General features: G+C 32.6%; 1 protein-coding gene and 1 pseudogene across 1 annotated transcript; one reads left to right on the forward strand and one right to left on the reverse strand.

The window, feature by feature from the left end:
- The first annotated feature begins 8652 nt into the window (after window positions 1–8652).
- LOC149511854 (F-box/kelch-repeat protein At3g06240-like) lies at window positions 8653–10042 on the forward strand (annotated as a pseudogene).
- Window positions 10043–10954: 912 nt separating this feature from the next.
- Window positions 10955–13891, reverse strand: LOC149511855 (uncharacterized). The gene is made up of 2 exons (XM_089753707.1): window positions 13715–13891; window positions 10955–13274 (listed from the first exon to the last, which is right to left on the reverse strand). Exon 2 carries the CDS (start codon window positions 13231–13233, stop codon window positions 11071–11073), a length of 2163 nt encoding a protein of 720 aa, XP_089609833.1. The 5' UTR covers window positions 13234–13274; window positions 13715–13891; the 3' UTR covers window positions 10955–11070.
- Between the last annotated feature and the right edge of the window lie 850 nt (window positions 13892–14741).

Consider the following 14741-nt stretch of genomic DNA (forward strand, 5'->3'; position numbering starts at 1 on the left):
ATTAACCATGTAAAACAGTTTTTATTTTTATTTACATGTAATGCATGTTTAGGTGGTAATTATTCACATAGGTCATATAGGAATTTCGGTTAGTTTACTTGCAAGTTTTATTTTCTGTTTTTATTTTAATTTTCTGCATTTAAATTATTAAACTTTTATGCTTAAATTCTTGTTTAAGTGTGTTTAAATTATTTTTCATGCCTTTGTTAATTTTTACTTAATTGTTTAATTTTCTATTTTTAGCAACTTTCCATTTTTAGTAATTTTTATATTTAGTATGCTTTAGCTCTTGAGTAGTAACCTTTTTCATAATTTATATTAATTAAATTTTAAATATTTGGTAAGGTTTAATTTTCATGTAGGTTTTTTAACAAAAAAAAGATTTTTGATTTGACTAGATAGATCCGAAATATCAAAATTGATATTTATCTCTAGGTTTAAAATTCCCAATCACTGGGGAACGATAATCCAAAATACTTTTGATTTTTATTACTTTTGCATTCTGTACACTTGTGGTACTCCTCCTGATGAGTAGCAATAGCATAACTGCACTGGAGCATCATTTTTTGACTGGAGAAAAAAGGTGCAATGTTGTTTGGATAGCATGCAATGTAGTTTTTAACTGCAGTGGAGCATCAGTTTGTAGCTGAAGCAAAAAGGTGCAATGTTATAACTGCATCGCTCCTTTATACTTTTTTACCCTATTTTCTCTTCATGTTTTTCTTTGTTTTTCATGTTATTATTTTTTAACTATTTAAATGATAAATAATTTTATATTATTAATCTATGTTTTTAATCATCATTGTATCATTTCACTATACTTAATCTCACCATTACCATTACCATTGTGATTGCATCCAAACACATTTTAATTTCATAGCTACAATACTTAATCTTATCGTTACAGTAATTAATCTCACCTCTATCGCTATTTTCAATCTCATCGAAGTCAATCTCACCACTATCCAAGGACCCTAAACATTCATAATATGATAGTCAGAATGTTACTCACATGACCATTAAAATGTAACAATGAATATTTATTATTTATGAATAGTTAAATAATAATAATAATAATGAATACTCATTCCACAAATATTAAATATGTCATTATCATCCTGAAAGAAATAAGAGATCAGCTAAGAAGCTCTTTAGCTATGGGAATTATTATACAAACTATTACTTATGGTGGTGCAGGAAGCCCATTTCTGCTTAGTACATGAACTAGGGAGGATGTGCACGGCTGGCTAAGCCAGCCATTCGGGCATATATCCCCTCCTTAGGGCTTAGATCAAGTAGTTACGCAATCCGCCTCCTTTTTGTCTTTTCTTCTAACCAAACGATAAGCTTCCAGCTTTTCTTATGATTTGGCTTCGCCACACAATTAAACACTTCTGTCGAATCTGCCTTAAAAATCACCTCTGCACTCCCTTTCAGCTTTTAGCTTCACCCCTTGCTTACATGCTAAAGCTTCAGCAACCAAAAGCTACGCAATCCGCCTCCTTTTTGTCTTTTCTTCTAACCAAACGATAAGCTTCCAGCTTTTCTTATGATTTGGCTTCGCCACACAATTAAACACTTCTGTCGAATCTGCCTTAAAAATCACCTCTGAACTCCCTTTCAGCTTTTAGCTTCACCCCTTGCTTACATGCTAAAGCTTCAGCAACCAAAAGCTGATTCAGATGTGGTCAATCCTAGTAACCAATTTATTCCCAGCACTCTTTGGGAACCTCTTTGTTCAAAGAAAAGGTTGGTTAGTTCTTTAATTTGGAGAAAGTTAAGGACACAGAAATACCAAAATTTTCTCTCTCCACTAATTTGGAAAAACATGGAACATAATTTCTGCACATCACCAACATAGACAACTTAATTTTCCATTCAACAAATCACCAAACTTTTTCCTATTTCTGTAGGATCGTCTATGTCTTTCCAGGAAAATAACTGATTGGAATGTTATTGATAGGCTTTAAAATTGTTGGAAAAATTGTTAATTGGGATTGGTATGCAAGGAAAATTGTCCATTAAAATTCTTCTTTTTTTAAATGGAATTGTCCATTAAACTGGTCATTCAGACAATTATGCAAGAAGAAAATATAGTGCATGGAGAGGCAAAGTAAAACAAGTAATTAATAATAATAACTGTGTGGTCTATGCACCAAGAAGGAGTAAGGCATAGACAGAGTAAGGACAATAAGCATGGATCACAGGCAGATGGTCCCGTCCACTTGACCTCACAGATGTGAAAATATTCCTTCTGAGTTTGATATTGTTCACTTGAACCAAAATCTATCATAACAAGGCAAACATGATTAAGCAATTCTCTACCATTCCTTAGCTGTTGATCACCATGCTCTTTTAATCCACAATGAACTGCAGCATATGCCGGTAATTCCTTTATTCATCATCTACCATTAATTATCTCTTATATTCCCAACCATCCTGCTTTACCAAGATTGCAGTTGTTGCGCATGCCTGCATCCATAGAGAAGATCCGATTTGACTTTGTCTCCTTTCACATTTTCTAGCAATCGAGTACTGTCCACTTCGATATACCCCATGACGAGGTTCATCTTCCAATTTTCTGTCTCCTCTGTGTGAAAAATCTGGTGGCATCTACACATGTATCTCTGTACCTCATCTCACCAATCTCTTCCGGTAGCATTTTCGGACACAAGACTAGAAGAAAAAGCATGTAATCGGATAAACATAGATTGATTTTGCTGTATCCATTGATAATATTACTGCCAATGTTCTTTATATCTTCACATTCAATGTAATTAGTAATTCCAAGATCAGCAGCAACTTTATTGACACCAAAGGATACTACTACTTAAATCCAGAACTTAACTCAGTTGATTCATGCAACTACTCTTAAGAGGTGGCATCTTGTAGGTTTGGATTCAAACCCCAATACAATCTCCTATCTCCAAGTTGTAACCTCATTTGTACACACACAAAAAAAAAAAAAAAAAACTACTATGTCAAAAAAGATGGGCAAAACGACTAGTAGTTTCGAATTGGATGAAAAAAGATCATCGGTAGGTGGTATTGGAAGGTTGATTAGGGCGGACAATAGCAGAGTGCTAAAAAATGTAACTGATTTGATTTCAAGCCTGACTAAGGATCTCCAGCTTTTCCGGTGCTGAAAGATTCAGCTTTTCTTTCCACATTTGAACACATTTATTTGCGCTTGCATTTGGTATGTATTAAAGAACCGGCATTAAGCAATTTGATTTAGATATCACTTACAAATTACAATGAAAAAAAAAGAATCAAACTCCTTTACTCTATCATTAATAATTCTAACAAAAACTGGAGACAGAAATAAATGAAGTATAAGAAACTCAAGAGGATCCCAAGACCCTATTTTGCAGGCACAAATAGGTTTAATTGATTCATGCAATAAAATTTAGCAAGTCTAGAGTTTAAATCCAAGCATCAACAATCTCTTCCGCTATCTCATACTACTCATTAAAACAAATCAAGAAAAAAACAAAAACAGATCTTAACCATCTTCATCACTTGTTTGGTGTATATCCTTCTTCAAGCAATTGATTCCCCTCCCGATTTGATTGGCACAAGGCTTTCCATGTAGACATAAGCTTTAAAAAGTAGAGGTCCAAGAATTTGAAGCTTCTTAAATTCTTGCCTTTTAAGATTGTAGGTCACCAATTGAAAATTAATCCTATCTTTGTCGTCCATAATTTCGAAGACAATCTCATTATTTTTCCAAATTGCTAAAGGCCTCACAAATATAAAATGTCCAATTTCAATAGCAAATACCTTGGTCCAAGACTCCTTCACACCATATTCCTTCATAGCAAATATATCTAATAACGAATGGTTTCTATGAGTTACATGACTTACAGCAAAGCTCCTATCCCATACCAGAAAATGCATGAAAGGCTTGACATCATCTGGGAGTGGTATTATATCGAACTCTTCATCACTCAAGTTGAACACGATGATGACAATATCATTACTATCAGGTCTTTCAGGAAAACCTTTCCAATGGATTGCTCCGTTGAAGTAAAAACTTCCATGAGGAGCACTAATTTGTCTGGAATTCAAGCTATTCAACTTACCATTATTTACTTGTCTCCAAGAATAAGATCCCAAAGTGTAGACTTCCACATTGTATGACATCCTGACCATAGAAGTTCTCCGATCATTGTCTCTTCGAGACTTGGTAATCCTTACGGCTTTGTACCGATGATTTTTGAGATCATAGCCAAATGCAACAGAATATAAATATGATGAATCGTTACCGGAACTAGTATCTGGTAAAAGAATTGTCTCCTTGGTAGCCAAATTACATAGAACGCTATAACCTTGACTATAGTTGGAGTAAAAGATAATGCCATCACAGTTGGCTGAAAGTTCTAAATCATACACCGAGGAATTGCCAAGGATTCCTAGATATACATCAACACCACTACAAGAAGAATCGTTATGAGAGATCATTGAGAGGGAAGCTTTTGATTGTGATGATTCGCTGTTAAAGCGCTTGATAAGGATGCTTTCCTTATTGTTGCGGCGGCTGCGATCCAAGTGCATGGTTATGAACTTGTTACTGTTAATGAGAGCGTACCATGATTTGCAAACCGATTTGATTCGCAACAAAGATTTCACTGGCAAGTTTAAAAGGATTTCCATCATTAAATCTTTTGGTAAATCATTGGAACTAGAGAAGTCTCCCATGAATATTGTTTTTTGCTTTTTTTCTCGCCGGAGGAGGGGGGAGGTGAGTTTATAGCTGGATTGAAGGTTTAATGTACCGCCACCCTATATATAAGGTTTAGGGTATGAAAAATATTATCTTAAAGGTAATTATGCATATAAAATACAATAAAATTTTAAAACTCTCAAATCAAAAGTAAAATTAGTGAGGCAAAAATATTTATTTATAATAAATGAACAGATACAAAATTTTTATTTAAAAAATTATGATATTTTATATAGTCATGCTTTTTTCATTTAAACAAACTTAATCACATAGTCATATTTTTTCATTCAAACATGTTTATTCAAGACAGTCATGTTTTTTTTTTTTTATTAAAAATGTTTATTTAGAATAAAATTAATATTTTATTAATATATCAAAATTTAAAAAAGTAAAAGATTTAAATAAAAAAATAAATCTATTTAATTAAATAAGTCCAAGTGCTTAACTTTTTTACTTTTAAAATTATTTGACCTATTAGAAAACCTCATTGCAAGCCCAAATGATTTGGCTTACTTCAATACTTAGATTAATTATATAAATAACACAAATAATCTCTTTTAAATTACGTACAAATGATCTTTTTATTCAATATAAAATACACTAAATAACACAAATAATCTCTTTTAAATTACGTACAAATGATCTTTTTATTCAATATAAAATACACCATATTTTAAACTACAAACTTTTTAAAAAGATAGAATGATTTACATACAAGTAATAATACCTAAGTATTTGAGTTGTTAAAAAAAATAACATAACAAATTAGATGATTTAGTATAACTAATAATAAATGTAGTATAAATTAGCCACTTATATACAGCTAATTTATCTCTATTTTTAATTTTAAAAATTTACTTTTTTAAATTTATAATATCACATTAATAATATTATGTGACATGTTAACTAATGTCGGTGTATTATCATGTGACGTTTGAAACAGCAATGTCACACTAGTATATTATTAGAGATTAATGATAGAATGATAAAAAAAAATATGGCTCCATAAATATTGAATGTTAAATTTAACTTTATAAAATTTAGTGATTAAAATAAAAAATTTTATCTAAAATTAGATGACTAATAAACATTTTGTTTACCGCTTTTTTATTTATATCCTAAAAGATAATGGATTCCATAAATTTGACATAAAATTTGACCCTATCGTACCTATAAAAATTATTTGTGAAGTTTTTTGACATGGATTAAAAACAAAAGATACCAAAGGGATAGCGTATCTCTTGTAAGTATCATCTCCCAAAGGGTAAATATCCTAAACAGCTTTTGGGTCATTGTGATGGCATTATTAGACTATCAAATTACAGAGATGATATAGTTCTATGAGACCCTGCAACTAGGGCCTCAAAGGTGCTCCCTGAGTCTTCTCTCCCTTGTTATCCCTGAATCCCAAATTTGATTCCGCAAACCTGTGCCTTGGGATTTGGTTATGATGCTAAAAGTCATCACTGCAAAGTTATTAGGATAGTTTCATATTGGGAGTGGCTTAACTTACTAATTAAAACAAACCAAGAAACAAAACAAAAACAGATCTTAACCATCTTCATCACTTGTTTAGTGTATATCCTTCTTTAAGCAGTTGATTCCCTTCTCGATTTGATTGGCACAAGGCTTTCCATGTAGACATAAGCTTTAAAAAATAGAGGTTCAAGAATTTGAAGATTCTTAAATTCTTGCCTTTTAAGATTGTAGGTCATCAATTGAAAATTAGTCCTATGTTTGTCGTCCATAATTTCGAAGACAATCTCATTATTTTTCCAAATTTTCAAACGCCTTACAAATATAAAATGTCCAATTTGAATAGCAAAAACCTTGGTCCAAGACTCCTTCACACCATATTCCTTCGTAGCAAATATATCTAACAATAATGAATGGTTACTATGAATTTAATGACTTACAGCAAAGCCTCCATCCCACACCAGAAAATGCATGAAAGGCTTGGCATCATCTGGGAATAGTATTACTCTTCATCACTCAAGTTGAACAAGATGATGACAATATCATTACTATCAAGTCTTTCAGGAATACCTTTCCAATGGATTGCTCCATTGAAGTAAAAACTTCCATGAGGAGCACTAATTTGTCTGGAATTCATGCTATTGGAATTACCATTATTTACTTGTCTCCAAGAATAAGATCCCAAACTGTAGACTTCCACATTGTATGACATCCTGGCCATATGAGTTCTCCAATCATTGTCTCTTCGAGACTTGGTAATCCTGACAGCTTTATACTGATGATTTTTGAGATCATAGCCAAATCCAACAGAAAATAAAAATGATGAATCGTTACCGGAAGTAGCATCCGGTACAAGAACAGTCTCCCTGGTAGCCAAATTACATAGGACGCTATAACCTTGGATATAGTAGGAGTAAAAGATAATACCATCACAGTGGGCTGCAAGTTCTAAATCATACACCGAGGAATTGCCGAGGCGTCCTAGATATACATCAACACTACTATAAGAAGAATCGTTATAAGAGATCATTGAGAGGGAAGCTTTTGATTGTGATGATTTGCTGTTGAAGCGCTTGATAAGGATGCTTTCCTTATTGTTGCGGCGGCTGCGGTCCAAGTGCATGGTTACGAGCTTGTTACTATTAATGAGAGCGCACCATGATTTGCAAACCGACTTGAATCGCAACAAAGATTTCACTGGCAGGTTTAAAAGGATTTCCAACATCAAATCTGTTGGTAAATCATTGAAACTTGAGAAATCCTCCATGAATTTTGTTTTTTGCTCTTTTTTTTTCCCGGAGGGAGGAATTTATAGCTGGATTGAACTCTCAAATCAGAAAAAATAAAACTAATTAGATAGAAAGATCTATTTATAATAAACCAACAGTTTAAAAATTTTTATTAAAAAAGTTATGATAATTTGTATAATCATGTTTTTTTATTCAATCATATTTATTTAGATAATTATGTTTTTCTGTTTAAACATACTTATTCAAAATAAAAAATAATATTTTATTAATATTTTTTTGACTTTTAAAATTATTTGGCCTATTAGAAATCTTTTTAGCAAACCCAAATAACTTGATTTTCTCCGATACTTAACTTAATTATATAAATAACACAAGTAATATTTTTTAAATTACATATAAATGATTTTTTTATTTAATGTGGATTACACCATATTTTTAAGCTACAAACTTCTTAAAGAGATAAAGTATTTACAAACAAATAAAAATACTTAAGTATTTGAGTTGAAAAAAAAAAAAAACAAAACAAATTAGATGATTTAGTATATCTAATAGTAAATATAGTATATATTAATCACTTGTATGCAACTAATTTATCTTTATTTTTAATTTTCAAATTTTAATTTTTTAAATTTATAATATTATGTTAATAATATTATGTTCATATTAAATAATGTCACTGTTAATATCAAGTGACATTTGAAATAACATTGTTACTTTGTATATTGTTAGAAATTAATGATAAAATATTAAAAAAATAATATTGTAAATATTGAAAGATAAATCGTAATTTTACAAAATTTAGTGATTAAAATAAAAAATTTATCTAAATTTAGATGATTAATAAACATTCCGTTTACCATTTTATATCCGAAAAGAGAATGGATTTCATAAATTTGACATAAAATTTGATTCTATCGTACCTATTACAACAATTTGTGAAGTTTTTTGACATGGATTAAAAACAAGAGAGACCAAAAGGGTAGCGTCTCTCTTGTAAGCATCACCTCCCAAAGGGTAAACACCCTAAACAGCTTTTGGGTCATTGTGATGGCATTATTAGCCCATCAAATTACAGACATGATATAGTTCTATGTGACACTGCAACTAGGGAGTCAAAGGTGCTCCCTGAGTGTTCTGTCCCTTGTTATCCGTGAATCCCAAATTTGATCGCGTAAACCTGTGCCTTGGGATTTGGTTATGATGCTAAAAGTCATCACTGCAAAAGTTACTAGGATAGTTTCATATTGGGAATGGCTTAACTTACCTCAGCTTTCCTAGTACTCTTTGGGAACTGGTTCTTGGAAAGAAATCAATGTTAAGGTCCCTGCCCATGTCTGGTATTCACCATGTTTTGAGACATACTTTAATGGAGCATCTCATTGGTATATGCTATGGACGATAAGGGAAACGAGGAATTCCAAGTAATACTAATACCAATTCCAAGTTTCCTATCCATGTATGGTTATTCAATGTGTAGGAGTCCTTTGGTGTGGAATCGATGCGTTGCTCTAGTAATGTATCCGGAAGGCAGAATGGAAAATCGTTTGAGATATGTGTGATGAAGGAATATGGAGTGAGGGAATCTTGGACAAAGCTATGTATTGACAATTGGACCTCTTACAATAGTACTGGAAATGCCTTTTAATATTTTGGAAAAATGATGAGATTCTCATGGAAGGCTCCAACGGACAGGTGGTGTCTTACAATCTTAGAAACAAAAGAACTCAAGGATCTTCAAATTTGTGGGGTTCCAAAGTCTTTCGCAACTCTTGTACACGTGAATAGTCTCGTTTCGGTCAAATGAGGAAATCAAATGCTTGATGGAGGCGAGGAGATAATACAGGTGAAAATGTTTCAAGTCTGGTTATATTTTATTTTCTTTTTTTGCTGCATTTTTCTTGCCTATTTAGAGAATTGAGTAATACCAAGATTTTGCTATATATGTTATGTACTAAACCATTTAGCATTTAACACCCAAGAATTATGAGTCTTCCCGACCTTCTTCCTTTTCTAACATGGCCTAGAGGCATTCAGTTTCCCAATTTGATTTGAGAGAGATTTTTGTCCATTACCAGGAAACCCTTAGTTCTACCCATTAAAAGGAAAGGTACTATTTCAGCAAATTTTCATATTATCTTGAAATTAAACTTCATATTACAGACATGAAAATTTTTGTATCACAATTCATGTGAACATCTTAAATACCAAACATATTTTTTTGGTTTTTGTCAAACTTTTAATCCCTATCACTTTCATTGTCTTTTATCCTAGTTTTTGTCTTAGATTTTGGTTGGTGAAGGCTTTCCTCTCGATAACCTTTCTCAGGTTTAACAGTTGCACAAGAAATGCTCCATTCAGTATGAATAAAAAGTTAAGACAGCCGTACTACCTTGAGTGAGACAGAGAAATGAACAGAAATTTTCATCAATGTACAGATATTATCATAAATGTACAGAGAAATTAACATCCTAAATTGGGGTTTATCCGAATCTTTGTGCTATAAATAAAATTTTTTAAGATTAATAGTGTGGATTTCTGAAATTTTCTGGTTTGATAGTCATGGATCGAGGATAATGATGCGGATTCCTGATTTGCTCTGTTCTGATTGTTGATGTTGTCATTTATTTAAGCTAAAAGAAATTTGGATTCAGGAATTTGATGTTATCCAAAAAGACTTCAGAGAGTTCTGATATAAATCAATGTTCATGGAAGCAAAAGGTTCTGTTCTAGAATTTGGCTGCTGAGTATTATTTCATCAAATTTGTTTGGTTCTCCTCACTTATAATTTGAAGAATAATAATGCTTTGTAAACTTAGAAATATGTGCCTTTCATTTTATACAAAGTAGATCAACATTTTTTGTTGTATATAAAGGTTGCATCCTACTAGGGAAAGGATCTTAAGATTTGAATCTTAGATGAGTTAAATGCCATCTCTCTAGGTTGTCTGTATGAACTAACTAAATTAAACTTTAAATTCGTAAAGCCACATTTTCTGATAAAAAGTGATTACAGAATCTAATATTTGTTTCCTGGGTTATATGTTGTTCAGCTTCTTGTTTCTTTCACTACTTTTATCATAGTAAAACAATATTAATATTGAATTTAATCAAGTTTAGGGCATGACAAGCTTTGCCATATATGAAGTGGCATAATCAATTGCCATTTTTTTATTTTATTGAAATTCTTATCTAAAAGGAAAAAAAAGTTTGCAGCTTTTTGATGTGAAGTGAAGAGCTAAGGTACAAATTTATACTTTAATAAGTAGATGACAAATTCACTCAGATATATTGTATAGATTAAAAAAAAAAGCATGAAGCAAACTTTCATTCAAAGAAAATCTTCTCATTCTAAGAAGAAATAAAGCGGGGGAAGAAATTGATTGCTACCAGAGTTCCATGGTAAGCAGTTGTAAGCTGACTTCATAATCTCATAGTTTACCTTTCCTTAGAACTTATTCTTGGAAAAGGCAATTATAGATTAAGGAAGAAAGATTTCTGATGCTTAAAAAAGCAAATTAAAAATAAGTTTTTCCAGTAGAGATCTGCTGAAATTCCAACAATATCTAGCTTGCTACCAGCATGCAAATTGCTGATTCATCACAAAAAGATTAAAGTTCACTATGAGAAATCCAATGATTCCAAGTCCGGTAATTTATCAGTCAGGGGTGGAGTCTTTGGGGAAAACATTTTCTCGATTCCATTCCAGCACCAGTAGGGAGCAAGGCACAGAAGAAGTAAAGGCAACAAGCAAGGATCACAGGCATGTGGGCACTGCACCAGCCATCTGTCTTCACGGATTTGGAAGTATTCCTTCTCAATTTGATACTGTTCACTTAAGCCAAGATGTGCCATAAGAAGGCAAACATGTGTCAGCAACTCCCCACCTCTCCTTAGCTGTTGACCATGCTCTCTCCATCCACAATGAACTGCAGCATATGCCAGTAATTCCACCCACACTTTATTGATCATATCCCATTTTTTTGCACATCCCCAATCCTCCTGAGATTCCAAGTATTGCAATTGCTTTGCAAGCCTGCATCCATAGAAGAGAACCGATTTGGTTGCATCTCCTTTAACATCATCTAATAAGTCAGTGTCCATTTCATACAACTCATGGCAAGCTTCATCTATCTTGGTTCCAATTTTCCTTCTCCTTTGTTGGAAAAATCTGGTGGCCTCAGAACATGTATCTCGATATCTTATCTCACCAATCCCTTTGGGAAGCATATTTGGATACATGACAAGAAGATAAAGCATGTAATCTGATAAGCATTGGCTGATATTGGAGTATTTACTGAGACTTTCCAGATAATTGGTTCCTTTAAGTCTCTTAACATCCTCATAGTAACAGAGTTGAGTAGCAATGTGCCAAAGAAGAAGGCTATGGTCAAATTCTACCTCGATTGTGCTCCATTTAAGAAGCTCAAGGCAATTCATTTTATCAAGCACACAATCACCTCTGTAACTCAATAGTTTTTTGCATAAGTTGACATCAAAGAGACTATTGATATTCTCACTTCTCTCTTTTAGCTGCTGGAAGATGAGCCTTTGTAGTTCAGGATCTACATCCTGGCAATCTACATTTAGATGCTTCTCCACTACTTCCTCAATGCCAAGTATCTTCTGAAATCTGATCCACATGGTGGCCTGTTTTCTGAGGCAAAATTTGATCAAGTTGTACTTGAACATGGTTCTTGACCACCTCTTACCAATTCTCACTTGTTTTAAATAAGGCACTAGCCATAACTTTGTCCAGTCAGAGAGAATAAGTAAGACGAAAGCATAAACCTCGAGTGCAATAGCTCCAACTAGCAGTAAGTATGTTACTGAAATGTCAACCTGTGAGTATGGATGTTCAATGAAAATTGCAAAGCTAATCATTGCAAAAACAGAAGAGAAAAAGCTGCTACACCGGAGCAAGAACCCATATCGTGAATAGACTATTGTTGCTTTGGTGTAGAGCACATCATACAAAAGTCCAAGCTCACCTTCTACCAATTCAAAGGCTTCTTCTGATGACTTGCTGCTAATCATGGAGTGGCAATCTTGTCGCTCATAATAGCCAAGGATAAGGTCTGCAAATAAATATTTAAGCCTATTGAATAGGTAGTAAGCTTGAGAGAGATAATCATCTAGAGATCCAGAATATCTTTGAGGTAACACCTTCCGTGGTGACAGTTTGAAGTTGGCATCTAATTTTTTCTTTCTCATAACTTCAGCATAATCAGGTCCGGGATCAGGATCTGAGAGCAAGCGATTCCTAATACATTTAGTGCTCGATGTCCTCAGCACCCAAGTCCTTTCTCCATACTTGATAACTCCTGCAATGAACACTGGAATGGCAATTAATTTAAGACGAGTGTCACCCCAAGATTTCACGAACACATAAAATGCAATTCCCGTCTGAACTAAAAGGCCAAGAAAATGCCTTGGCCACAACTCATTATCTTCTAAAGAGTAAGCGGTAATGGTGTCAGGGCCCCCAAGGTGCAGGATGAGGAATGGCGTCCAAAACAACTGGAGCGAGTCGCTTGGATTCGAATTCTTGTTTCCAGGATTACCTCCTATGTTCCTGGCAAGAATGCCTAATGCAACAGTTGCTACCAAGTCTGCTGACATGTATGCCGACCAAACAAAAAACCTGATCCATATTCTTGTTGAACGTTTTCGTAGATATCCTAATGCAATGAGTATTACTTGTAATAATAGGCTGAGTAAAAGCAGTGCTCGGATCTCCCATTCATTCCAAATTTCAATTACTGTTTCAGAAAATGTTGACATACCTCTCCTCTCCTTTTTTCTAAAAGATCAAATTCTTGAACCTGCAAATTCTATAGACTTTTAATATTAGGACATCAATTCAAAATTGATGTATATTTCTTTACAATTAGCATATTTCAATCCTCCATGCTACTCTTTTTTTTTTTTATTTATTTAAAAAAATCCAATAAAATTAATGCAAAATAGCAAATATAACCTTGAAACACTAATAATTGAAAAGGAAGTAAAATGCTAGCTAATTAAGAGAATTAATAATTTGTAGAATGTTGTACTCTTATATTCAATTCCAAGTATTCAAATACTTACGTCTCAAATACAAATAAAAAAAAAATTCATCCAATTATTTTTAAGAGTTAACCTCTAAATATTACATCCTTCGCAAAATAAATGCAAAAATTTTTAAATATATGTAAAATAAAAATTAATTAGTATATTTCAATCATTCTATATTGTAAACAAAAAAATTGCCGAATAATAATACCTCTTTAAATATGAGAGAGCTGTAAAATGTTGCTTGTGGTCGAACTTGACTAACAGGTTAAAAGAAATATGGGTCATTGATCGGCTACGTTGCTGCTGAAGGAGGAAGATCAGTACAGTTAAGGTTGTCTGAAGCAAGGACTACCAAGAAAGGGGAAAACAGATCGGCAGTGGCTAGCTATAAGTCAGTGAGGTTAGGGTCTTGGTCAAGTTAAAAAATTATATAAAAATTAAAGGAAAATGACTTTGTAAAGCTTGCAACTAGCTATAAAATATTGATGGTCCTACAACAATCATTTTTTTTTCTTTTCTTTTTTTAATAAATTAAGATACTCCTACTAGCTTGCTTAGTATAATTTATATTTTGGCAAACTTAGACTACTTTTCCCATGGAAAAATGGACACAAAACTTTGATGGTTTATTCAAGGTACATGCTCAGAGTAATATTACAAATCTTTTCTTAATACTCTAAGATCGACAGAAATTCAAAAAATTATGAGTGTTGATATAATTATAAACTAAGAAATTTACTGAAAACTGAATTAGAGAACGTTTTAGACCTTTAAGAGAGACGAACGTGACAAGATGCTGCAGATAGCATTCCGACTCTTAAATCAATAAGATGTATGAAAATGAAAGAAACAAGAGAGAAGAAGGTAAGAAGAGAGAAAAAATAGAAAAAAGTAGAAGTTATATGTGTAATTTAAATTTCCTTTTTATATTTTATAAATGATGATATGAATGACTTTCTCCTTTTAACCTAGTGGTTAAGAGACAGGTTAGAAGTTACGTACGCGTGGGTTCGATCCTGCCGTTTCCCTTCCCCATTGTAAGGGCACTAGTCCTCCTTTGCAACAAACAAAAAAAAAAAAATTGATGATATGAATAGTTGGATAGATGATTATTTGTTTTAAAATCATATGTGAATATTGATAATATGACAATCAAAATGTTATTGATGTGATGGTTAAATATAATAATGAATATTTATTATTTATGAATAGTTAAATAATAATAATAAATAATC

Source organism: Durio zibethinus, chromosome 24 (genome assembly GCF_047325235.1).
Source record: "Durio zibethinus cultivar Kanyao isolate XHJ-2024 chromosome 24, ASM4732523v1, whole genome shotgun sequence".
In the NCBI taxonomy this organism is placed as follows: domain Eukaryota; kingdom Viridiplantae; phylum Streptophyta; class Magnoliopsida; order Malvales; family Malvaceae; genus Durio; species Durio zibethinus.

Bases quoted from the DNA above. Each gene is read 5' to 3' on its own strand.
- LOC149511855 (XM_089753707.1), bottom strand. From the start codon at position 13,233: ATGTCAACATTTTCTGAAACAGTAATTGAAATTTGGAATGAATGGGAG.